Genomic DNA, 26655 nt, shown 5'->3' with positions numbered 1-26655 from the left:
TTGGAAAGAGTCTGTGGCTCTTGGTTTTATGTTAACAAAATGATTCCATTACTCTCCCGACTTTCCCTAATCATAGGCAAGTTTATATTCTGAAAGAGCAACTTTGTTCTTCTTTCTTTTGAAGAATGTTGAGGTCCTACCTGGGAACTCCAGGTAGAAATTTCAGGTAGAGTCATTGTAAATTGAATGACATGACGGGAGGGACCATGTCTCTCTTACTTACCACTTGGAGCCTAATACCTGAGGCCTAGCAAGTGCTGCATAAACGTGTATTGCACAAGTGGGTAAAAGAATGAATGAAGAGAAGCCCTGGGTTTGGAGACGGTCTCTTGGACTCTGGACGTGGTTCTACCACTAGTCATGTGGTCCTGAGTGAGTCACTTAACCTTGTTCCCTCCTGACTTGAGAAATGAGGCCTTGGGACCAGATCCCAGCTTCTTCAAACAGATTTTGTTTAATTCCAGGAGGGTACCCAGCCGGGGGCAGCAACTTTACTTGAAGATTTGGAATGGGAAGAAAGTTAGGTGGTTTAAAATTTCACATTAAAATAATCATGAATATATTATGAATTAGAATGCAAAATATACATGAATTTTTTAAGATAAAATTTGAGACTTCAAAGACATTTCATGCTTGGCAGTGGCAGGTTGAAGCTTTGCCCTCAGACTCCTGGGAAAGCATGTTTACCCGGCTCTCCTGCTGTTTGTCCTACTTTTGTGGGAAAGTTTGAGAAGCGTGAAATCAGAGATATTTGCTATCTTTTCTAGCTACCCCATATGAGCTGAGATTACAGAGCTAGCAAAATGGCGGTGGGGATGGCAGGATGTTGAATTCACCATGAACTCTATGGGGCACAGACTATGTCATGTTTACCTTAGACTCCACCATCCACCATCCTGGTCCCCACATGTGAGATGTGTCTGCTTCCCAAGTCTCTCATCCCCCAAGAGTCTACCAGGTGCTCTGGGCATCATGCCAGGTGCTAGGATCATGGGTGGGAGAAAGACAGGTTGGAAAGCTTCCAGCCCAGCAGGAAAGACAATTAAACAACAGGGTGGGAAGCCACATGTTGCTTTGGGAGGGCATGCAAGGATCGCGAGGCTGGGAGGATCAGGAGAAGACAAAGCAGAGGGGTACTGGGTTAATTGGTAGGTGAACATGATTATGATCAATGACCAGCCTGGACCACTCACCCTGGATGGTCTCTATTTTTTTTTTTTTTTTTTTTTTGTGGGACCCTCGCCGGTGGCTGGGGAATGAACTGGCACTGCAGAGGCTGCGGGCAGCCTCGCAGCCCAGTGCTCAATCTCTGCACCACCAGGGGAGGCCCTGGTCTCTATTCTTTTTGGAGGATCTGGGACTTCATATATTTGCTTGGCTTCACTATTATCTCAGCTCCAAGCATCAACATTTCAGTCCCATCCTAAGTGTCTGCTCGTGTTCTGCTCCCCAACCCTGGAATCCACCAGGAAATCTCCGTGGTTAGTAGTCAAGTTGCTGCAGGTGTCTACCCAGTTTTGAGATTTTGTAAGAGTGTCCGCTGCCAGACTCTAGTAAGTGGCAACCTCCCCTCCCCCCCCCCCCCCCCCCCCCCCCCCCCGGGCCCATTTGAATCTCAAACAGCATCAACAATTGTATTCACTTGGACAGGAGTTGGCTACATTTAAATATCATTAGGATATTCCCTCTTAGGCAAGCTCTGAGGCAGCTTGAGCCCCTCTACCCATAGCGGGAGGTCTCTTATGCTAGAGAGTGCATATGCTATAAGGTCTGCTATAAGGTACTAGAATTTCCCTTGTAGAATTTCATTTTCCAGCCTGGCTTTTAGAGAAGAGACTGCTTTTGTTGTGAGGATTAAGTGGAAATTCAAGGACCAGGGACAGTAACATGCAAGTAAGCACTTAGCACTCTGTTAGGCATCTAATAAATGCTCAATAAATGCCAGCTGCTCTTATCAGAACCATTACCATCATCGCTATCATCATTACCAAGACCCCCATCATCACTGCCATCTTCACAATCAGCATCACCAGCACCGTGATCATCACCACCATCACTGTCACCACCGCCACTATGCTCTGCCACATCATCACCATCACCACCACCATCTTCACCACTGTCATGCTCACCATCACCACCACCCCTAGAGTGTCACGGTCTGAGAGTAAGCACGTGCTTTCTTCCGTCTGTCGGTGTTGTCCAGTGATTCTTTATTCTTTTAAGCATTTCCCAAGGTACATTTAGGGCGTGGCTGTCCAATTATTTTCCTCCTCTGCATCTCTCAGTCTTGCATGAAGCCCCTCCCAGCTCTCCAGGGACCACTAGGATATATTGGGGAGGGGGGGGAAGCGCTGGGTATTGGTGTCACGTCCTGTGCCTGCAGCTCCCAGGAGGGGGCTTAGCAGCAGAGCATAGTGACCTGCCGCGGACCAGCACAGCAGTAGACGATGAGGCCACCTCAGGGTTGAGAGAAGCGTGCAGGGTGGTCAGGGCGTCGGTGAAAGAAATGACAAACAGACACACTTCAAGAGTGAAAATCTGAGTGTAATTTTCTTTGTGACCAATATATATATGTTTTCCAAAGGCACAGGGACAATGAATATCAATGAAATCAGCTTGCTCATGGGCTCAGTCTATCACCATCAGGGAGGTGATCTACATAACAAGCAATGACTTTTATAGAAGAAAGAAGGAAGTTTAGAAAGACAAATAAGGGATTAAAGTGTGTAGTTCTAGAAAGACGGGATAAGATTTTTAGCATTCTTGTAGTGGTTCCTGGTGGTCGTTATCTTTTGATAAGCTTCTGCCTTTTCAGGGAACTTCCGCTGCACTTCCTCTGCTTCAGGGTGTTATGCTGTTCTCCCCCTGCGCGCTGGTTGCCCAGCCGGACCTAGGGACCTTGGCGAAAGCCATTCCTAAAGGTCGCTGCGGGGGGAGGTGCAGCAGGTATGTAGGGTTTTGCTGTTCTCCCCCTGCGCGCTGGTTGCCCAGCCGGACCTAGGGACGGTTAGCCCTAAAGGTCACTGTAGGGGGAGGTGCAGCAGTGACCGGTCAGACCTGAATTTCAGGGGTGAAGTAAAGGTCTCTTCAAAATGGGAACATCTGGTGTGGGCTGGGCCAGATGATATGGCTGGTGGGAGAGATCACTGGAGGGGGCGCTGCACACCTGCATGCTGAACTTGAATGAGACCCTCTTCTCCCCGTCCTGCTCCCAGGAAGTGGGAGTTCAGGTGGCCCCTGGGCTCCCTCCGAGTCTCAGGACCGAAAGTGAATCGCATCTGTGCGCCATCTGCTTTGCCTTCCGTGGAAACGCCTGTGATCGTGTCCTCCTGTCAATGTACCTGTTCCATTTCATGCTCCTCGCCCCCTTTGCTTGCTTCCTACACGTAATAAAGCAGCACCGAACCCAATTCTCCTTCACCGTGTCTCTATCGTGTCACTTTTCTTTGTCACTTGTCATGCATGCCGCTGCTTTGCCGCCTGCCCCAGTGGTGGAGTGCCATGGGCAGGAAGGGCTGCCATCGCAGGGGTGAGCCCAGGCCTCTGGGAGAGGGTCCCTGGGCACGGGGAGGGGCAGAAAGCCATCCAGTGTGGAGTGTCAGGACCCACTGGGCTAGAAGACAAGAGCTGCTTGGGCCAGGTAAGTGACACAGGGCAGCCTCACCGCCCTTACCTGTCCTGCCCTGTCATTCGTCCTGGAAAAGAGAAGGTTCTGGGAGAGGGGAGTTGGGAGAAGAAGGACAGAGAGGTGCATGTGGGAGGTGCAGGGAGACACAGCACTGGGTGGGAGGTGATGGAGTGTCTCCTCCATCTCGGTCAAGTTGCATCAGCAACACAAGCCTCAGTTTTCTTACCTGTCAGTGGGGCTTTCTACAGGTGTGTAGCACAAATGCTGAGGAAGTGGGGTTCAAGGGAACGCATTGGGGGGTGTGCGTTTTCTCAGTCAACTTGTTGAAGGGGGAGAACTTGGATGCCTCCAACTCTCTTAACAAATCCCATCTCCTGGTTTTGGTATTTGGGGTCTCACTGTCCACAGCCTCAAGTCTAATTGAAGCCCCTCAGGAAGGGGAAGGCAACACTGATCAGCCAGACAAGCTGGGCTTTTAGGCTGCACGGACCTGGGTTCGGATTCTTAGTCACCGTACTAGTTACCTGTTGCCACAGAACAGCTTAGCACCAGCAGCCACCATTTCTTGCAGGTGATGCTCAGCCGGGTCACCACTCAGGGAGCCCCACCCCCCACCCCCCGCCACCGTGCCAGGTTCACTTGGCCACCTGTGTTCTTACCTGGAGGCTCTTGAAGAATCTGCTTCCAAGTTCACTCAGATCATTCCGAGGCTTCAGTTTCTCCCCGTGATGCTCACAGCCCCAGGCTTTGCTGGCTGTTCAAGGAGGGCTGCTCTCAGCTTCTAGAAGCTCCCCAAATTCCTTGCCACTTGGCCTCCTCCAGCTTTACAGCCAACAAAGGAGAAATTCTCCTTGCTTTAAGTTCCTATCATCCTCATCTCTTCCTGATTTCTCCCAAACCCCAGGGCTCCCCTACCCGCCATTGTTGCTCTTCTCTGCAGACTGTCCTATGTGGAGACATGTGTCTCTGTGGGAGGGCCTGGAAGTGCAGTGCTGGGCACCCCAAACTTGGTGCTGGCTAGATGCTTTCCCCACCTGAGACCCCTCTTCAGTGGGTAGGGGGTGGGACAGGATCTTTGTCTGTAGACAAAGACCACCTGGGTGGTGCTGACTGTGAGACCACACGGACACCTGCAGCTGGTGGCCCCCAAACTTCAGAGCCCCTCATTATTCCCAGCAGTGTTGTTGGGGTGAACCTGGAATGGCTTGGGAAGTAGATGCATTGGGGCCCAGACTGGGCTTGGTTCTGCTTTGTGGGCTGTGGGTGTCTGAGCAGAGGAATTAGTGCTTTGAGCTGCTCTTTCAAAATGGCATCTTGCTAGGACGTCAGGGAGCTGGTGGGCAAGAGTGGAGAAACCCCTGCACCCCCTAGCTCCAGGCCAGCCCTCTGTGGCCTCTTTCCTTGTCCTCCAAAGGCCAGCCTTGCTTGCTGCTGTGCTTCCCCTGTGGTGGGTGACACACCCAGGTGACCTGGAGCAGGGCAGGGCCCAGGCCCCGGGGCAGGTGGGAGCCTCTAAGCAAGGGACTCCCAAGATGGCGGCAGCTTCAGAGAGGCTTGTTCCCGCTCTTCCAGAAGACATTTCCAATCCTCCCTTGGAAACCTTGTTGGCCTCACTGTCCCAGAGGGTCCCGTTGCCTGCAGGGACCAGTACTACCCCAGCTCCACTCATGCCAGGCTCCGACGCGGTGCAGGCCACACAGGCCTTTGGGAGACAGACCCCGGCCGATGGGCCCTTGCAGAAGCAGAGCTCCTCCCAGAACTCCCAGCTAGAATTTTCTTCTGTTCACTTAAAGCTGTCCCAGGCTCCTCCACCCCAGTGCCCAGGCAGCTCCCAGGCCCAGGGGGTTGGGCTGCTTCTCCTTTCTCCATGGAGAGACGTCCTGGCCCGGGATTTCCCGTTTCCTTCTCGTGGCTTGTCCATGTCCCACAAGCGGCCTTTCCTCCTGGCCACCCCTGCCGGGCCGGCAGGTGGCTCAGGACCATGCTGGAGCTAGGTCATCCCCAGGTGTTAGCCAAGGTCAGTCAAGGTCAGTGTGGTCACAGGCTGGATTTCAGGACAAGGTGGGCGGTCTTGGGCTTGGGAGACTCAGCAAGGCCCAAGCTGGGCCTCCTGCCACATTTACACTCTGGGAGAAGTGTCTCCATTTCTTCTGCTGGGAACCCAAGGTAGAGAAGGGGTGTGGGGGTGTGGCATGGGGCAGGGGCTGGCGTTTGGGGTGACTGGAAATTCAGCCGGCCACATCCAGCAACTCAGGCCTGGAAGACGGTCATTTTGTGTCTTTGGCTGAAACTTCCCAGCTCTGGGGATGGTGCCCAGGACGTGGGCCAGGCCGGCCCCTTGGCAGGAGGCCCCTGTGTGGCTGTGCCATAGTCACAGCGGCTCTGGGCACCTTTCCTGATGACGTACCAGGGGACAGCCAGAGCAGGCCTGTGCTCGCCCTGCGGTCCTGCCTCACCACTCACCTGAGCTCTCTCTCTCTCTGCAGCCGGGCCAGCACACCGCCCCCAGCCCCCACCTGACCGTGTACACCGGGACCTGCGTGCCCCCCTCCCCTTCCATCCCGCTGTCCCCCTCCTGCCGCTCGCCCCGCAGGCCCTTCCCCTCACCCGCCCGCTTCATCCGGAGGCCCAGCAGCACCGTGTGCCCCTCGCCTATCAGAGTGGCCTTGGAGGGCTCCGAGCAGAAGGATGAGGCCGGTGGGGGCCAGCGGGGACCTTGCTTCACCGAGAGCAGCCAGGCCCGGGGCGCCCCCAAGGCGCGCATGGCTCTGTCCTTCAGCAGGTTTCTGAGACGAGGCTGCTTAGCCTCCCCGGTCTTTGCCCGGCTGTCGCCCAAGTGCCCCGCTGTGGCCCACGGGAAGGTGCAGCCCCTGGGGGAAGTGGGCCAGCAGCTGCCACGGCTGAAGTCCAGGAGAGTCCCCAAGTAAGGACCCGGGGTGGGGGTGGGGCTGCTGCGGAGTGTGGGTGCTAGAGCTGGGGGCTGGGGAATGGAGGATTCTGGGCCAGCAATCCCGCAAAGGGGCCTTCTGACCCCCCTGGCCGCTGGACAGCTTCCAGACAGCCCCCACACACCGCCCCCCGTCTGCTGGTAAAGGAGACGGTGTGAGTTCTTTCCCATTTTTTCCCCCTTGATATGTTTTTCCTTCCCACCCTGCCCCATCTCAAGAAGGTCTAAGACATCTGCTGCATTTTTAAAGGCCAGGAAAGGCCACTGGTCACAGTGAGAACCAATGGTGGTGGGGTGCATAGGGCGTGGTTTTGGGATCTCCAGTCCCCCTCCCTATCTTTGGTGCTCTGCCCCCCACCCCTTCAACACTCACCAACACAAACTCTCAGAGGGATTTGCGGGGATGGTTTTCTTGAAGTGGTTTCTGGGAAAACAACAGTGTCACGATCAGCCAAGAGGTTGCCCCCTTGAGTCCATTTTGGATGGTGCTGCAAACCTGAACCCCAGAAGCCAGGTTTCCTGAGGCAGCCCTCTGGGTTCACAGCAGGCCCTCAGAATCCAGGCATGTCTATTGATTCTTCCCAACTGGCCCCAGGTGAGGGAATGTTCTAGCTTTGCGGCCGTTGCCCTGCCTCACCTGTGGGCCTGGAGCCTCTTTCTTAGAGGCCACTGATTCATCTGAAGGCAGTTCAAAGGGATTGAAAATTCAGTCCTGGTTCAATAGGAACATCCTGAATTCACCAAAACCAGAAAAACGTAAGCCCCTCAAAAATGAAAATAATGCGCCTTTCAAATGATCCTTCATTCAGCAGGAAAACAGGAGTGTCCTCCAGGCCCGGGGGCTGCACACACAGCTCTTGGCAAAAATGTCTGGGTGTCACTCTCTCCAGTTTAGGTGGGAATTTGGGGTCCTCCCGCCCCCATACTACGTGCTTTCTTTTTGTGCTTGAAGCTTTTTCCAGATCAAAATGGATGTGCCTATGGAGAGCGGCACCTGCCTGGTGGACCCAGAGGATGCCGGTGCGGGAGAGTCGGGCGAGCAGGGCACAGAGAAGGAGGTCATCTGCCCCTGGGAGACCCTGGCCCAGGGGAAGGCTGGCTGAGCTGGCCCGACGGGAGTTGCTCCCGTCAGACTCCACGGAGGGACGCCAGACGCGCTTGCTCTTGAACCAAAGTGCATTGAGATTATATTCGGGAGAGACCAGCCGGAGGGACAAGCAGGGTGGGTGATGGGGAAGCTCTGGCTGGGCTCCCCGCCTCCCCTGCTGCTTCCTCCCCTTGGGCAGAAGAAAGGCATGTGCATCCAAGCACTTTACTTGCTGCCTTAAAACCGATAAAAGGCGAACTTGTCAGAGTCTCCAGGAATGGAATGTTAGCTGTGTCTGGTTTTATTAGTTATTCATGAGCTATTTTTTTTTTTTTTTTGTGAGCTAAACTCATGTCTTCTTTGATTTTCTGGACAAAGGGACATTGAGTTACTTTAAAGATCTCCCTCCATGTCTAAACTGGTTTGTGCGTCATGCTTTTATCCACAGAGCTCACCAGTGGGGCACCCCAGATTGTGGCGTCACACAGGAAGGGGGTGCTGGGGAAAGACTTCCTTCTAGAATACTGGGTGTGTTCAGGTCCATCAAGAAGCAGCCACCAAGATGGGGTTAGACAGGCAAGGGATTTATTGGGGGAAATACCCGTGAAAGAGGAAGTGTAGCAGCAGATGAAGGGGTGAGAGATTTAGACCACGGGCAGGGCTGAGCTCTGGGGATGGGGGAGTGGGCAGGGACAAGCTCAGAGGCAGCATAATTCCAAGAAAGTCTTAGTCATGTCACTGGGGTATCCTTGAGCCAAAGCCACCCTTGTAGGGTCCCCGTGGCTTATGGGATATGTTCTACATTGGTATCCCGCAATGCAAGGTCATTGGCTGGGAGCAACGGGTCTGGATGAGCTGGTGGCCCTCAATCCACACACCCCTTGCACAGGAGGTCTGGGTGTGCATTTTCATGTCCACAGCATCCACCAGTGGCCACTCCTGACACCTTGGGCTTCAGTGCACACTCACACCCACCATCTCTTCTTCCAGTTGCTTACTCAATGAGTATGTATGGAGCCTGCTATGTGCCAGGTACTGCTAGCCCTGGATTGGAGCTGTGGGCGAGACCCCTTGCTTCTAGAACCTCAGTTCTCTTCCAGGGGAAAGCTTTGCCCCCAGGGGATGCTGAGCAGAGTCAGCAGAGATTTCTGGTTGATAAGAAAGGGGTGGGTGGGTGGGGGGTGTGCTATAGAGGAGGGTGGTAGAGGCCAGAGATGTTGCTAAACATCCTACAAGGTGCAGCCTCCCAGTTCACAATGGAAGGTTTTCTGGTCCAAAAAACCAGCACCACTGTGGGGAAACCCTGCAGCAGAGGCGACAGGTCACATTCTGTGCTGCTTGGAACATGCCCCTTGTCATTGATTTTTGTTTCATCAGAATTCAATCAGTAGATAAAAGCCCCCTCAGTTGCCTTTAACCCCGAACAACTGGCCTTAGTTAGCCCTTAAATGCTGGGGCTGCTGTTGTTTCTCTGCACTTTCTAAAGACTCATAATGGGGAGATGTGGGGCCCAGACCTGGCATTGCTGACCCTGCAGAGAGACCACAGGGACTTCAGTGTAGAAAAAGCACCTCATTCAGTGTCTCCAGAGTCCACTGTCTTGGGCTTACAAGAGTCTCACTTCTAGGGGTAAGGAAACGCCTCTCAGAGTAAGTGATACAAGCCAGACCTTCCTTGGAAGGCAAGTGGGCTAATTAATTTGATGTCTTCATTTGCAAACCTGGTCTAAAATGAGATGAAAGGCCAAATAATCTATACCCATCATCCGCCACTGGCCCGTGTGTGGGAAATAAGGAGCATCTCCAGACTGGACTCCCAATACCACTGCTTCTGGGGCTCCACTCCTGAGCCCCTGGGGTCCTAAAGAGACACCAAACCCATGTGGATCCCCAACATTAAAGATGGAGGACTGCAGGGTTCACTGGTTCAGTTAGGTAGGGTCCAAGGTGGAGTGTTGTGAAAAACAGCCCCCCCCCGGGGCTCCCTGGTGGCCCAAGGGGTTAAGACACAACCTATGAAGCAATCTGCAGCCACTGCAGCACGAGTTTGATCCCCGGCCAGGGAGCAAACCACATGGTGCAGCAGACCTCTCCTGTCTCGCCCTATGCTCCCCTCAGCAGTGTATTTCGGTCACTCTGCTTGTTCTGTTCCCTATTCTGTTTCTGGTGAATCCTCTCTCCCCCTGCACCTCTGGCCTGTACCCCCGTTTTTGTATGCATAAATAAATCTTAAAAAAAAAAAAAGAAAAACAGCCCCCCGAAGGAAGAGTCAAACACAAAGGAGTTTCTGTCTCCATCACATAACTGTCCCAGGAAGGGACACTCCAGGGCAAGTGAACTCCAAGAAGAAAGAGAATCCAGGGACCAGCACCTTTTGAATCTTGTTGCTCCACTCATCCCCTGGTCACTGCTAAGAAGATTCTCCGTCTCGTCTGGATATTAGAATTCACGTGGAAGATCCTAATGCCCAGGACACATCCAGTCCAATCACATCAGAATTTCTGGAGGGATTTTAAAAGACTCTCCCAGGTGATTCTAATGTCTAGACTGGGGAAGTGATTGAAACTGGTTCTTTACCCCCATGTCTGTGTTCCTCTAAAACACGGGGAAAAGAAGTGATAGGAAGACAGTTTGTTAAGTTCATAACTTGGACTTAGGTGTTATTTCTACTCCCCTCTTAGTGGTCTGCTCTGGTCATATGACCACACCTACCTGCAAAGGAGGCTGGGAAATGTAGTCTCTAGTTATATCAACTTGTGAATAACCACCTGGAGGTTCTAACACTAGGGAGGAAGATGGGAGAATGAATATTGGTGGCCACTTAGTCTCTCCCACATGAGAGGTGAGGAATGGAAAGTATGGAAAAGGGGAGAATGTAGGAGTGGTTGATTAGTTTTTGTTTGGCCAAACATTTGGTAAATATCTATAAAATGCAGGTAAGCTCCAGTCCATGCTTGGGCTACTTTTCAGTCACTCAGACTGAGTACCTGCTGGGTGCTAAGGACCACAAGAGGCCCTGGGATAGAGCTGACTTCCACCTGCAGCTCTGCTGTTGCTCATGGAGCTCCATCAGTCACAGCGGGGGAAGTTGCTTCTGTGGGTCACTGAGGAATGTGAGGTTGCAGGATGCGAGTGACCCCCTGGCCCTTTCCAGCTTGGGATAGCTCCTTGCATTCCTCATCTGTGAATTGGGGGATAAACCCTCTTTATAGTGTTATTTGAAGATAAAGCAAATGAGGTGGTGCATATGTAGCCATTTGTCTGTTCACATCTTTACAGGGTATGGAAAAAAACAACAACTTTGCATCCCTACCTCCTTCCTACTCCTTCAATTCTCCCTTGAAGCTCATACCTTGAATTAATTCTTTAACCCTAGAGGACAGCTCTGGCAGTTTCCATAACTCCCCCCTCCCAACCTACAGATAATAGACCCTCCAAGCACTGTTAAGAAGAATAATCTCAATCCAGCTCTGTATGCAAGCAGTTCAAAGGTTGGGGTAAGGAACAAAACTCAGACCTTTATCCAGAGGAAAGCTCTGTCCTTTCTTCAGCCTGGACCTCCTAGTGGGGCTGTGGTTGGAAAGAGGGGCTCTGTTTCTTCTCCTTTTCCTGCTTTGCTCTTCTTCTCTTGCTGCCCCTCTCATCCTGCAGACTGTGGTTCCTGGAGGACCGAAGGGAGAAACAGGAAGTTCTTAATGGACTGACACGTAACCCTTATGTGCTCCTGGACTCCATGCTTGTTCTCAATTAGATGATTTTTTTCCCCCTAGATATGAGGGGCTTCTGGGTTCAGCTTCCAGGGCCACAGGGACCTCAAATGCCCCCAGTTAGTTGCACAGGTTTTATCTTGGCCACTGAGCACCCCTCAGTCCACTTCTCAGTTGAGGGCACATCCTCAACTTTCTACTTCTTAAAATTAAGTGTTATGATTTGCTATTCATTTTTTTTTTTTTTTAAAGATTTATTTATTTATTTATTTATACAAGCACTGGGTACAGTCAGAAGCGCGGGAGGGTGAGAGAATTCACCAGAGCCAGAGCGGGGAGCAGAGCAGGCAGAAGGACTGAAGTACACTGCTGAGGGGAGCAGCGGGCGGCAGGAGAGGTCTGCGCGCCATGTGGGACCCTCCTCCGGTGGCCGGGGAGCAGCCGGGGATCGAACCGGCGCCGCAGAGGCCGCGGGCAGCTTCGCAAGCCAGCGCTCAACCGCTGCGCCACCAGGGAGGCCCTGCTATTCATTTTTTTTTTTAAAGATTTATTTATTTATTTATATAAGCACTGGGTACAGTCAGAAGTGCGGGAGGGTGAGAGGATTCACCAGAGCCAGAGTGGGGAGCAGAGCAGGCAGACTGACAAAATACACTGCTGAGGGGAGCAGTGGGCAGGGCAGGAGAGGTCTGTCATGCCATGTGGAACCCCCGCTGGTGACTGGGGATTGAACCTGCGCTGCAGATGCTGTGGGCAGCTTCGCAGCCCAGTGATCAACCGCTGCGCCACCAGGGGAGGCCCTGCTATTCATTTATAAAACAAAAACTAACTCCAGCCTGGCTCCCCTGTGCAGCCGTCACCCCAGTGTCCTTGTCCACAGGCAGCCCTGCCCTCTTTCCCACCTCTCTGCTGCGCGGACTCACCTGTTCTCAGCTCTCCTGTTTCTTTCCCTGGCATTCTGTGTGCAAGTGAAGTCCTCTCAGGGGCCCTATGAATTCTCTCTCAGCTTCCGAGAGGGCAAAGCACCCCTTTCCCCAAAGGGCGAGTGCACCGGCAGGATGGCACAGAGCAGGATCTCTATGACCCGAGCAGATGGGTAAAGGAGAGTCCTGGAGCCCTCGGTGGCTTTTTCAGGCTTTTGTTGAGTTTACCAGGTACACGGCAGGCAGGGGTGCCAGGGGCCTGGGAGGCTGGCAGGCCTCCTAACCCCCGGCGAATCTTCACTCTTTTTGGGATCTCGGCATTCTCTCATGGCCTCTGCTGCTCTGCTGCTTCTGCTCTTGGTCCCTTCTGCTCTGGTTCTCTCTTTGTAGTTCTGTTTCCGCGACGTCACCCTTAAAAGCCCTGTCGCAGCCCAGGTGAATCCCACATACACATGCCCACACCCTCCGCCAGGTGTCCACCATCAGGCATGCATTTAATCTAATGGTGGGAGGGCGGAAAAGCCTGATACTTTTTACTTACCCTACAGCGAGTTTGCAGGAATGGCCTTTGCCCCAGCGCTTCTGTTGGTCCTGCCCATATGCCCAGCACCTCAGGTGGACTGGCCAGTGGTTGGCATCCACCGTCTTGTTCCCAGCCTCTGGGGTCACTATAGAAATGGAGACAGCAAGAGTCCCCTCTAGCATCCCATTATGTCAGTCAATGTTTTGGGGATGTGCTTGTTTTCCTTCTGTTGTAAGGCTGCAAGCAGAGCAAGTTCTGCAGGCCTCCCAAGGCCCCTGCGCCTCCAGCCTCTGGGGAGGGTCCCTTGGTGGCCCATTTGAAGCCATGGATTCTTTCAGCCTGAAGGAGACAGTGCTTCCCCCTGGGTCGCTGCCAGGAGAGAGAAGCGCAAGGGTCTTTACAGAGCCTATAGCGGCCAAGTACCCCAGGGGTCCTGGGAGGTACCTCAGAGGGCAAGTGAGGAGTGTGAGGGACAAGGGGCGCCACAGACCTCTTCTGCTCCAGGCACTGTCTCCTCCTCACATTTCACCAGAAGAGGGAGTCCCAGCCTCACGGATCCCCAACGAGAGAGGGCTGGGCTGTCCTCTTAGGAACTCAGAGCCTCTCCCTAAGGGAGAGGCGCTGGGGAGAGGAACTTCCCTCATTGGACAGCCAGGTTGGGCCAGCAAAGGAACGGGTCTGGCCTGCAGGCTTTGTCCTCATGTTTTTTAATTTTTCCAAACACCTCCAGAAAAATCACATAGAAAGTAGCTAAATTAATTATCCTAATTGTTTTTTCTTTTCCCTATTGGCCCAGAAAGCTGAGATACAGACTTTTCCCCCCCAAAAAAACCCCTCAAAGAGTCCCTCCTTGATCTGTATTCCCATTTAATCCTCAATATTTACATTTAAGCCTCAATATAGGGACAGCATGTACCTTAATTTTGCAGATGTGATATCCCCACTTACACCTGCCAGAAAAACTAGCAGATGTCTGATGCGCTTCATTTTTTGTTTGTGCTCTATAGATTTAAATTTTGGAATTAAAAACAAAGAGAAAATACAATGAATGATAGAGCAAAGATCTGTATACACGTCACCCAGAATTGACTCCTGTTAACATTTTGCGCTAATTACTTTCGCTGCTTAAACATGAAACAAAACAGTATCTCTATTTTCCTCACCTCAACCACTCTCATCTTTCATGTCAGCATTTTTTTTTCAGTAAATGGACAGTTAGTAAATATTTTATACCTTGTAAGCTACAATCTATCTCTGTCACACATTCTTCTTTCAAAAAACATTAAGAATATAAAATCTGGGGCCTCCCTGGTAGCTCAAGGAATTAAGCACCACACTATGAAGCAATATGCAGCCTCTGCTGCACGACTTCGATCCCCGGCCGGCCAGGGAGCAACCCACATGGCGAGGCAGACCTCTCCTCTCTCGTCCGCTGCTCCCCTCAGCAGTGTATTTCGGTCAGTCTGCCTGTTCTGTTCCCCACTCTGTCTCTGGTGAATCCTCTCACTTCCCACATTTCTGGCCTGTACCCCAGCTCTTGTATGCATAAATAAATAAATCTTTAAAAAAAAGCCTAAAAATATAAAATCTATGATATGCATGTTAAGGGGTTAATATCCAGGTTGTATAATGAGTTCCCGCAATTCAACAGCAAAAAACCCTACAACCTGAGCAAAAAATGGGCAAAGGATTTGAATAGACATTTCTATAAATGAATAGACCCAAAGAAAATAGACAAATAGACAATAAGGAGATAAAAAGGTATTCAACACCACTAATTGTTGGGTAAATTAAAATAAAAACCAAAGTAAGATGCATTTTAACACCAATTAGGATGGTTAACATTTAAAAAATCAGAAAATAAGTGTTGGTGAAGATGTAGAGAAATTGAAAACCTTGTGCATTGATAATGGGAATGTAAAATACCACAGCCTCTATAGAGGACAGTATTGTGGCAACTCAAAAATAAAACAAAAAAGTTACCCCATGATCCAGCAATTCAATTTCTTGGCATTTACCCCAAAGAATTGAAAGCAGGGTCTTGAATAGGTACCACACACTCAGGTAGAAGTAAACCAAGTGTCTGTCAATGAATAGATGGATAAACAAACTGTGGTATATACGCACGCTGGAATATTACTTGGCCCTAAAAAGTATATGATGCAACACAGATGAACCTTGAAGACATTATGCTAAGTGAAACAGACCAGACACAAAAGAACAAAAACTGTATGATTCTGCTTATATGAGGGACCTGGAGCAATAAACTTCATAGACAGAGCAGTTAAGTTCATAGAAATAGAAAGTAGGACAGTGGTTTCCAGGGGCTGAGGGAGGGGGAAATATGGAGTTACTATTTAATGAGTACAGAGGTTTGGCTTGAGAAAATGAAAGAAGTTCTGGAAATGGTAGGCGGTAGTAGTTTCAGAGCAAGGTAAATGTGCTAAGTGCTACCAAAAACTATATATTTAAGAATTGTTAAAACGGTCAGTTTTATGTCTTGTATATTTTACCACAATAAAAAAATGTAAAAGCCATTTTTACCATAAGGGCTGTATGAAAACAGGTTTCTGACCAGATTTAGCTCCATGGTTGAAGTTTGCCAACCTTTGTTATTAATATTATTAGTTTCATTACGGTTGTAAATAAATGATGAGTCAGTACGAATGCTATGATTATGTATTATAGTCAATAATCAGCAGTCAATGCTTAGATAGCTTGAACTATATTTTTACCCAACTCTTTGCTCACCATTGACCCTAGGATGCCCCTTTTTCCTTCTGAGTCCATTTTTTTTTGTGCTGAAGTGCATCCTGTAGTGATTCTTTCACTGATGGCTTTGAGAAATGAAATGGGTTTTTGCCTGTAAATATCTTTATTTTATCCTCATTGCTATTGATATCCTATTACTGTTGTCATCACTACTATTAAATGATTGCTTACCTGAATAACTAATGATAGTCTGAGAGTTTTTTCCCCTCTGCACTTCAGATATTATTTCATTGTTTTCTGCCAAGTACTGTTGTTGATGAAAATGCCAATTGCTATTGATGTAAATAGGTTTTGTTCTCCATTTTGCTTCCAGGAGCAGGTCTTTGTCTTGAGGGTTGCCCACATGCCCTGCAATGTGTCTAGGTGTGGATGTGTCGGGGTGTGGCCTTCCTGCCACCTACCCCTTCAATGTGAGGACTTATGTATTGTTTCTATTCTCAAAATCCTCTCCCATTGTTTCTTTGACTATGTTCCTCCCTCCACTGTATTCTCTTTGCTTTCCCTTTTGACAGCTTCTATTATATATGTGTGTGTGTGAGTGTGTGTGTTCTTTTCTATTACAACACAGTTGTCTGTCTGTCTGTCTGCCTGCCTGCCTGTCTATCTATACTACTCATCCCTCCCTCCCTCTCCATTGTATCTCCATTTAAGGAGACTTTGGTTCAAGGAAATACATCTTCAGACTTGGAACTGTAGGCATCACACAAGTTGTGGTTATTGGAGGCAGCAAGATTTACACTCCTTGGTGAATGAGAAGGTTGATTTTGGCTTTGGCCCTGCCTTGAAGTAACTCTTCACTCTCTATGCTAAATGTACAAACAAATCTACACTATCTATCTCCATCTACCCACCCACCCATCTATCCATCCATCAATCCATCCACCCACCCATCCATCTATCCATCCTCCACCCATCCATCCAAGTTTTATGGAAGACCTATTAGGCATTTGGTATGCTGTCATGAATAAAATTAGGTTCTGCTCTCAAGAAATTACAGTTTAGTTGGGAAGCATAATTTTAAACAGAATCAGGAGCACATACAGAGCATGACAGCTCAGAGCACACTGCCTGAGGTCAAATCCAGGTTCTATTATTTCCTAGTTGAGTTATCTTGAGCATTTTAGTAAGGCTTTCCAAACCTCAATTCTCTCATCCATAAAAAGTGGGATCAGGGCAATACCTGCCTCCTAGGAAAAGTGTGATCATGACGAGATAATTTGTGTGAAAGCTCAGATCGGTGACTGGTACCTGGTGAATGCTTACTGCATATTTGCTATTTTTATGTCTGAGGTGGTCTTGAAGCAAAAAGGAGCCTCAAGAAAGTTTTAGACCCCAGAATTTGTGTGTGTGTGTGTGTGTGTGTGTGTGTGTGTGTGTTTATGTTGGGCTAAAACTCAGAAAGCTCTAGTTTCCTTGAAGAACATGTAGTAGGGAAGACTAGAAACATACAAGAATAATCTCAGAACAGTTACTTTCAACAAAACACAAAATATCATTATGAGATATAATTCACATGAAATGAGAAGGCACGGATAGACATTCACCTCCATAAGAAGCAAGCATCAAATATCTCTGGGTTCCAGTTACAGAGATCCAGGGGAAACAGGACTGCCTATTCTGAGCATGCTTCATGCCCAGTAGGGTCCCAGCCCTTGACCCATCATTAGCTTCCATTTTGTAGTTTACTAATTAGATATTAGAAAGACCAGATTACAGAGTTCTCTGCTTTCCTTGCAGAGCGCCCCCACCTTGCGCTTATCCTGGATGTTCTCTCCTCCTTTGGCTTCAAGGCAAGGGGAATTTGAAGCATTGCAGAGACACAGCGCACCTGGGATTTTCAGCCAAGCCTCTGGATGACTGGAGGCGAGACCTCTGTCACCGTGCCACACCGATTGAATTTTATGTGTGTGGTGCATGACTCTCATCTCCATAAATTTCAGTAGAGTACTTCTTTTTCTTCTTTCACCATCAAAGACAACTTTATTTACTCACAAAACTAAATCCAAAGCCCTGTGCAGCAGGACTGAGCTCAAGTTCAAGACACTGAGCTTGACTTGCCCTTCATGCATAGCACACATTAATCCCTGCAAAAGCCTGTGAGGTAGGGGTCACCACCCTCCCCCTTCCTGATCCAGGTTACAGATGGGGAAACTGAGGCACACATTAACAAAGGCCGAGCCACAGTAGTTCAGGGAACCACGGGAATGTCCAGAGACAGATGCTTTGCCTCCAGCCTCATCTTCCTTAGGACCCCAGGGCCACTTTTAGGTTGGGGTTTGGGTTGTTGAAGATCATCCACTAAGATAAAAATCTCCCAATCACACAGCAAATGCTCAGGCAGACCACTTTATATATTAAGGCTTACATTATGAATTTTTTTTATGACTTCACATTTACAACTTTCATACATCTCTAGAATTCTTGTTGAAATAGGATGACAAGTCGATGACTTCACAGCAGTTGTTGATCTAAGTTTTTATGTCTTAAAAGTAAAATCCCTGGAGATTTTACAGAGACATGGGAGAGGAGAGGCCTTGTGAAGGTGGGGACAGAGGTTGGAGTGATGTTGTGATAAATGAAGGAACACGGAGAATTTCCAGGGTGACCAGAAAGAGGAGGAGGCCAGGAAGAATCCATGAGCCTTCAGGAAGAGCCTGCCAGCATACACCTTCATCTTGGACTTCAGGCCTCTGGAGCTGCGAGAAATTCAGTTGCTTTGGCCCTCCGGTCCATGCTGCTTTGTCCCGACGCTTCTAGGAACATGAAGGCATTTATGTCATGGTTTGATTATTCACCTTTAGATGTTTCCAGTTTGCTTCAAAACAGGCAGTGTGGCAATGAACATCCCGGTACATGCTTCTCTGCACACTTTGCTAGGAGAGAGACGAGAAAGGAATCCCTGGGTTCAAGAGTGTGCATATTTCTACGACCAATCCATCACGCCAAGTTGCCTTTTATTTATTTATTAATTTATACAAGCACTGGGTACAGTCAGAAGCGCGGGAGAATGAGAGAATTCATCAGAGCCGGAGAAGGGAGCAGAACTGGCAGACTGACGAAATACACTGCTGAGGGGAGTAGCAGGCGTGGCAGGAGAGGTCTGTGTGCCATGTGGGACCCTAACCTGTGGCCAGGGATTGAACTGGCGCTTCAGAGGCTGCGGGCAGCTTCTCAGCCCAGAGCTCAACTGCTGCGCCACCGGGGAAGGCCCCCAAGTTGCCTTTTTACCAGCTGCTACTGACTTACATTTCTACCATGCAGTTGCCTGAGGGTAATTATTTTCTTCCATTCTAGGCAGAACCGACACTGATGCCATCACATTGTCCACACAGCAGTGAGACCATCTGGGGCTCAGCATGTTCTTCTAGAAGCCGGGGCAACAATGAGAATGAGTATGTTGGGAGCTTTAGGAGCCTGCACATCCCTCACCCCAGGAGGATGGGACACTAGGGACAATCACAGAGACCCCTGGCCATGAGTCTTCCTGCCTGTCCTCTGGGGCACCCCCACCTCCATGGGCTTTGGGAGTTTGTTGATTTGCACGGTGTGGGCATCATCGTGGTCCCAGTGTGAAGTTTAACAGGAAGTAAGGGAATCTTTATTACGACCTACATTACAACATACTTTGTGTCATCTCAGGTGATTTAGCTCCCTGAGGGATGGTGGCATTGTCAGGACTTCATACCATGTCAGTTATCTTGGTCTAGATGCAAAAGATACAGAAGACCCTGGGATCTTGCTGGCAGAGAAGTGAAGAGAAGTGAAGAGACGTTTGCTGCTTCCTTCCTGGGGTTCTAAGTTGCCTCCACACCTGCCCCAGCAATGCATTCAATCTTTGGAGGCCTCAGCAGACACATCTGGCCCATCCTCAGAATGTCAGTTACTTGGTCAGGCTGTCCTGACCCCAGAAAATGACTCAGATCCCTCAGGCACACCCCAGTCCCTCATTGTAGGGAGTCTTACCCCGAGAGAGAGGCTGGCTCCCGGGTTGTTGAAATAGAAGAGGCAGGTTCTGCTGATGACTGCTTAAAATTCATGTTGCCATAGCAGCGTGGCATTAGGCCACGGGTGATCGGCTACACGGGGCTTTGATCTTGGCTAAGGCAGGGTTTCTTTTGCTCTTGAGCTGGTTCCGAGGGGACTTTGCCTTGGGGTCAAGCTTTGGCTTTGCCCCTGGGCCTGGGGATTGTCCCAGAAGCAGTGAACTGGGGATAGGAAGACAGAACGAGGCCCTCAGAAGTCGACTGAGCCCTGAGACGAGTCTGAGGGAGTTGGCTTGAAACCCTCAGGGCAAGAGATCTCTGATCTGAAGAGAAGCAGTGAGATGGGTCTGTAATGAGGGGACGCATATGCACTGCTCCACTTGAGAGGAAAGTGCAAATGAGAGGCTCTGGGTGTGCTTTTAGTAGCAGGGCTGAGGGAGACAATGGTTTACCAATGGATGGGGCCTAGCCTGGCAAGCTTCAGTGATAATAATATAAGAATTCATTCAGCACTCATTTTTGAGGACTTACTGTGTGGTTGGTGCTGAGGGAATGCAAGAATGGCTTGCAAGGTTCAGCCCTCATGGACTTCCCAAGATGTCTGGGCGTTAACACATGCATTGAAATAAGACAAGGCAGAAGGAGACCAACAGGCTTGAGGAAATGGAGTTGCACAGGCAGGAGAATTGCCTTGCTGGTGTGGCTGGGTTTCCACAGGTAAGTTTATGTTGAACCATAAATGCCAGCGAGAGGAAAAGGAAAGCGTTCCAGTTGGAGGAAAATACAAGTGATGAGAGACTAGAGAGGGGATGCTATCCAGATTCTTCTTCTTTTTAATTATATTATTATTTTTCAAAGATTTGTTTATGCATATAAGAGCTGGGGTACAGGCCAGAGATGGGGGGTGAGAGGATTCACCAGAGACAGAGTGAGGAACAGAACAGGCAGACTGACTGAAATACACTGCTGAGGGGAGCAGGGGGTGAGTCAGGAGAGGTCTGCAGCACCATGTGGGTGCCTCCCTGGCCGGGGATCGAACTTGTGCTGCAGAGGCTGCGGATAGCTTCATAGTGCCTTGCTTAACCCTTTGCGCCACCAGGGAGGCCCTAATTATATTATTTTTAATTGAGGTAACATTAGTTTACATCACTGTATATGGCTTAGAGGTGCAGGATCACACCGCCTCAGATGTATGTTACCACACCATGCCCACCTTCTACGCACCATAGTCCCCTGGGTTCTCTTTCCCCTTTGCTCCCCAACCCCCTGGTGTTTTGCTCTTGTAGCCTCAATTCTGCACTCAGATTTCTAGGGTTTGTTTTGTTTAGTTCATTCTGTTCTTTCATGTTGTTTCTTTATATTCCACATATGAGAGAAATCATCCAATATGTCTTCTTTTCTTTCTTCTTTTGACTTATTTCACTTAGTGTAATCTCCAGTTCCAACCCTGTTGCTGCAAATGGCAAAATTTCATCATTTTTTGTACCTGAGTAATATTCCATTGTGATATATACAACACCATCTAATACACTCATCTGTCATTGGGCACTTAGGCTGCTTCCATCCCTGGCTGTTGTAAACAGTGCTGCAGTGAGCTAGGTGTGCACACATCCTGGTGAATGAAAAGGAATCCAGTTTCTTCAAGGGATGGTAGGAGATAACATTGGAATCCTAGGTTGATGTCAGAGCTGAGCTGAGAACAGACTTAATTTGATAGGCAATGGGGAGCATGGAAGCCTTTTGAGCTGAATCAGAATCACACTTTAGAAAAAAGGAATCAGGGGCCAGGGTTTGGATGGTCTAAGAAGTCAAGCAACAGTAAACTTGAAATCCCCACTGGACTGCGCTAGAGCAACAGCAGTAGAACGGGAAAGGAAAGACCAGTTAGAGGAGTTGCACGGACCAGGACCTGATATACAAAGAATGGTGAGGGCAAAGTCAAAGATGCTGGAGACTGCGAATCTGTTGTGTTAACTGATGGAGCTGCCACTCGATGGAAACCAGGAAGGAGGAAGTAGTTTTGGGGGAGATAAATCCAAGATGCTGAGTTTGAAGATGGGTCCCTGGGTGAGGAGACAGGAATCGAGATGCAGCTTTAGAGGACATCCTTATAAAAATAATAAAAATATTAAAGATTCCAGGTCCTCACATTCCCACATGACCAGTCTTGCTTAGAGCTGAGAGGTGGCTCCCTCTGATGGGAAATGTACCCTCTAATTTCTTTTTTCCTTACTGGTGCCTGATTTACACTGCCCACCTTGCCCCTGTAGGCATTTGCTTGTGCAATCCCTGATTAAATACTGAATTTAATCTTCATATTTTATCAGAGCATCAAAGAATTCTTTCCAGCAACCACATCACCCTGGCACCTGTCCATTGGCTTATGGAATTCATTACTTGGATCGTTGCAGGAAGTTGTTGAGAAGGTGGTTCTCTACAAATCACAGGACAAGTATTCTTTGCACTTAGTGCCAGAAACTCACCTCAGTTGTGATTTTTTTAAAATGCCATGGATGCTATGAACCATGTGGCCAATCCTGACTTTCTCAGTACTGGCTCCTGGGAAGAGCAGAGCTAAATCTTATAAAGTAAGTGTGTCAGAACTCTACAACAGCTGTTACACTTGTAGAAAAAAAAAAAAAAAGGAAGGTGATGCATTAAAGCATCAATAGCAATGTCACAAGTGAGTTTCCTAAAAGCAGAACCTGAGATGAGGCTTCATAAGCAAGGGACTTCTACAAAAGTGCTTCTAGGAGAAACTTATGAGGGAGTAGGTGAAGTGGGAGAGGGAAGTGGAAGAAGATGTGGTGAGTACAGCAGAGAGAAGCTTCTGTCTCTTCTCATAAGGGGACTGTGGAGTGTGAGTCATGCCTCATGCAGTTTTATACTTTTTCACCCAGCCACCCTACCTCTGTGCACATTTGGGCAAAGCAGCTCCAGTCACTGGAGGGCCAGGCCTTCAAAAAGAATCACAGGTGCAGAAGCAAGACCACACTGAACCCCACAGAGGAGCTTCAGAGATGGGAGACACTTAGTGGAGGCCTGCACATTCACTTTCCAGCGATCATTTCAGAGAAATAAGATTATGTGTGGTTACTATTCTTTTTAAAATCCACTTTGTCATGTTTAGATTTTCTACATAATTGGCACATATTCTTTTTATAATCAGAATAAAGACTGAAATAAAATGTAAAACCATCTTTTGGCACTATTTTCCTCTAGCCACTAGTCTTTCTCCTCTCACTCTTTGCTAAGCTTCCATGAAAGAAATCTAAGACAAACCTTATTTATTTCTTTAATTATAAAAACAGTATGTATTCATTGTAGAAATGATAGGAAATATAGAGAAGTAAAAGTAGAAAGTACCCCCCCCCCCAATTTCACCACCCAGAGATAGTTATTGTGATTACTTTCAAGTATGTTCTAGGTGTGTGTCTCAAATAAAAATTAGGATACTGTAAATATCCTAATTTAAAGATATTTAGATGAACTTTTAAAATTTGAGAACAGTTTTGGATTTATAGAAAAGTTACAAAGACAGCACAGAGTTCCCATAGAGACCTCATTCGGCTTAATACCTGTTTTTTCCACTTAACTTGTCATAATCATTCTCTCATGGGGCCTCCCCGGTGGCGTAGCAGTTGAGCACTGGGCTGCAAAGATGCCCGCAGCCTCTGCAGCACTGGTTCGATCCCTGGCCACTGGTGAGGGTCCCACATGGTGCACAGACCTCTCCTGCCATACCTGCTGCTCCCCTCAGCAGTGTACTTCGTCAGTCTGCCTGTTCTGCTCCCCACTCTAGTGAATTCTCTCACCCTCCCGTGCTTCTGACTGTACCCAGTGCTTGTATAAATAAATAAATAAATAAATAAAAGAATCTTTAAAAAAAAAATTCTCCCATGACAGTATTCATCCCAACATCACATTACAAATAATGTAATTGTAAATAATGAGATTGGAGGAATAGAGCACAAATTATTTAACTAATTCTATTTTGTTGACTACTTGGGATATTTGTAATTTTTCACTTTTAGAGGTGTCTCTTACAAAAAGTTCTCAGCGATTGAATTTCTTGGTCAAATGGGAAGAACAGTTCTAAGACTCTAGCTACCTGCTGATCATTTGCCTCCTAGGAAAATAGTCTCAGCAGAGTATGCGAGCACCCATTTCATCTACTTGGGTATTAACAATGAAAACAGTGCTTTTCCTGCATCCCCATGGTCTATCCCCACGTCAATACAGACAGCTTGTCTGCAAGCTGACCCCATTTGTCTTGACCTTTGTTGAAATTATAGTCATTTCTTGCAGAGATTACTGCCTTCCCCTGGGTTCCTTGTCTCCAGTCTTCCCAATCCATTCTCCACACTGCCTCCAGCATGAGTTTTTAAAAACATAGTCTGGAGCATACTAATCCCTTAGTCAAAATCCTTTTATGGTTCTACATTGACTACAGGAAGAAGCCCAAACTCCTTGAAATGACATTTAAGGAACCCCATGCTGGTCCCTGCCCACTGCTCCAGATTTTGTCTTCCTGTTCTCCTCTCATGGTCTCCCATCTGTTTAGAGAACACATAACTGCTGTGTTCTCTAAATCTCTCATGCCACGTCTTCCAGAAATTTGCTCATGTTCTTCTCCCATCCTGCCTGTTCAACACTTGGCCATGTTTCCAAGACTCATCTCAAGCAGTGTCTTCTCTAGAAGACTTTGTGGCCCTCCTCCTCTGCCCTGTAGCTTCTGGCATGTGGATAAGATAAGCTGGGTGGAAAAGAAGGATGGGTTTTAGGGATATGACACCAAAGAGTTTGGTGACCATCCTTTGAGAGAATGAAGATGAGTGAAAAGGGATTATCTAATCTGATTCTCTAGAGAAACAGAACCAATAGGAGATGGGTCAATAGTTGACATAGACAGACAGACAGACATACTGAGTGTGATTTTAAGGAATTGACTTGCATGATGGTGGAGCCTTGGTGAGTTTCCAATATCCAATGGGGGAAGAAAGATGGAGATTCAGGGAAGAACTACACTTTGGGTCTAATAGCTGTCTGCTGGTACATTTCCTTCTTGCTTGGAGGAAGTGAGTTTTGCTTTATTAAGGTCTTCAACTGATTGGATGAGGTCCATTCACATTAGGCAGGCAAACCGGTTTTCTCAGAGTCCACCAATATATATGTCAATCTCATCCACAAACACCCTCACAGACATGCCATAACAATCACATTTGTCCAAATACTATGCACTGTAGCCCAGCCAAAGTGACATGTAAAACTAGTCACCACACTAGGATGAGTCCTAGTTTCTGACATGGTGACTGACTGGCTGTGTGCTGTTTCCTAGTTACCAATTTTGCTTAGCTTGGTCTTCCAATTGGATCATCAGGACCTCAAAGCTGATTCCCCACAGTACCTAGTACAGAGTCACTAGAACACTTAACAGATGCTCAGTGACCCCCTGTGGCTCATAAACTGTGGCTTCCAACTCATCTCACACTTAGTTGAGTGGCCATTTTAGACTAAACACTGTGCTGGACTCTTTGACCTTCATGGTCTTATGTTGGGCCAATGTTCTAACTCATAAGGCAAATGTAGTCAGTTAGCACATGCACTTAATAAGAAAAGTCTAGAAGGGTTAAAGAATATTTCAGTGGAGTGTGTGATGCCTCTCCTACTTCTATCTGTTAGAGTAGGGACGTTCAAACTCTTGTCACTCTCATCCATGATCACAGTTCATCTTAAATAGTGGAGCAGACATTGTGGGTGTTTCATCTACATCCCCATGGTCTACCCCCACATCACTACAGACAGCTCTTCTGCAAGCTGACAGCTGCCCACCTCTGCCCACAAGTATCCACAAGCTATGAGGCCTTACTTGGTCTGTGTGTGTGGCTAATGCCCTGACAAGTCCCTGACCAGCAGAGGCTGGGTGTTTGTGGACCAGTGCTCTATCATTCCCATTCTGGGCAGGACGACTCTGAAGCATGTTCCCCAGCACCTGTCACAGGGCCCCCAGAGGCATGGAACTCTGGTGCCCTACGGTGGTAGCCCAGCCATTAACCTGCTATCCATTGGCGTTCCTCCCTTTTGGTTCCACTTCCCGGACTACCTCACCGTGCTTTAGGAAAATAACCTACTTACCCTCAAATCCTTGTCTCAAGGTCTCTGTGGGAGAGGGGGTGATGATGATATATGGAGACTTTACATCTGAAACAAAGGTCACAAGAAATAACACCCCAATATATCAAATGCATGCTGAGATTCTCTTCTCTTCTCTTCTTGTCTCTCCTGTCCTGTCCTGTCCTGTCCTGTCCTGTCCTGTCCTGTCCTGTCCTGTCCTATCCTACTAGACATGATCTGTAAAATGCATTGATGACCCACTCACAGATCTCAGTCTGCAGCTTGAAAATCACCACCCTGAAGGGTGGGCATATTAGGGAGGCCAGGGTCTTGATCACTAGGGGAGTTTTGATAGCCAAACTCCCCCTCGGAGGCACAGTGAGCCAACCGAGGTCAGCCAGGCGGGCCTCTGAGGTCTGCGGATGTCTCCATTCTGTTACATTTCAACCCGACCCATCTTGTCAAGGGGCTACTTCACTGGCCTCTGTTGACCATTCTGGCACGAAGCCAAAGAGAAACAATGCCCTCCTTTTCTCTAAATAGTCCTTGGGGTCACCTCGGAGAAGAGCAGGGCAGGGAGGGAGAGTGGGGAGAGCAATTAAAGAGGAGGAGGGGTAGTTGATGTGGGTTTTCAAAGGTCAGCTGGAGTATGATAAGTGAATGCGCGGAGATTTATTCCGACGGCCTTTCCTGATTGGAAAAACAACAATAAAAGAAAAAAAAGCCTAACCCACAAGTGGGGTAGAAGTAGAAGAACACTTTAATTCATAAGGAAAAGAGCTTGAATAATTGATGCCGCCGCCATGCCAAAGATAATTTCAGCTCTCTCTCTATCTCACAAAGACATGTAGCATTGATGGAGATCAAAGTAGCTGGAACCCCTGCTGCTTGGGCTGAAAGGCAAAACTCGCTGCGGCTTCTCCGCTCTGATAATGTCGTCTTTATGTAGTTAATAAACTGCACACTTCAGTC

General features: G+C 48.4%; 1 protein-coding gene across 3 annotated transcripts in view; it reads left to right on the top strand.

The window, feature by feature from the left end:
* RGS9 (regulator of G protein signaling 9) overlaps positions 1–8311 on the top strand; it is a 51092-nt gene extending 42781 nt beyond the window's left edge. For all 3 annotated transcript variants that reach the window (XM_054688551.1, XM_037495178.2, XM_037495179.2), the window contains 2 exons: positions 6115–6551; positions 7528–8311. In XM_054688551.1, the coding sequence (XP_054544526.1) occupies positions 6115–6551; positions 7528–7678 (588 nt within the window). In that variant the 3' untranslated portion in view covers positions 7679–8311. The remainder of the gene's footprint in view (positions 1–6114; positions 6552–7527) is intronic.
* The last annotated feature ends 18344 nt before the right edge of the window (positions 8312–26655 follow it).

Source organism: Talpa occidentalis, unplaced genomic scaffold (genome assembly GCF_014898055.3).
Source record: "Talpa occidentalis isolate TD23 unplaced genomic scaffold, MPIMG_talOcc4v2.1 talOcc4.7, whole genome shotgun sequence".
Taxonomy (NCBI): domain Eukaryota; kingdom Metazoa; phylum Chordata; class Mammalia; order Eulipotyphla; family Talpidae; genus Talpa; species Talpa occidentalis.
The sequence above is the reverse complement of the archived record's forward strand: the minus strand, read 5'-3'. Positions and strand labels throughout refer to the sequence as shown.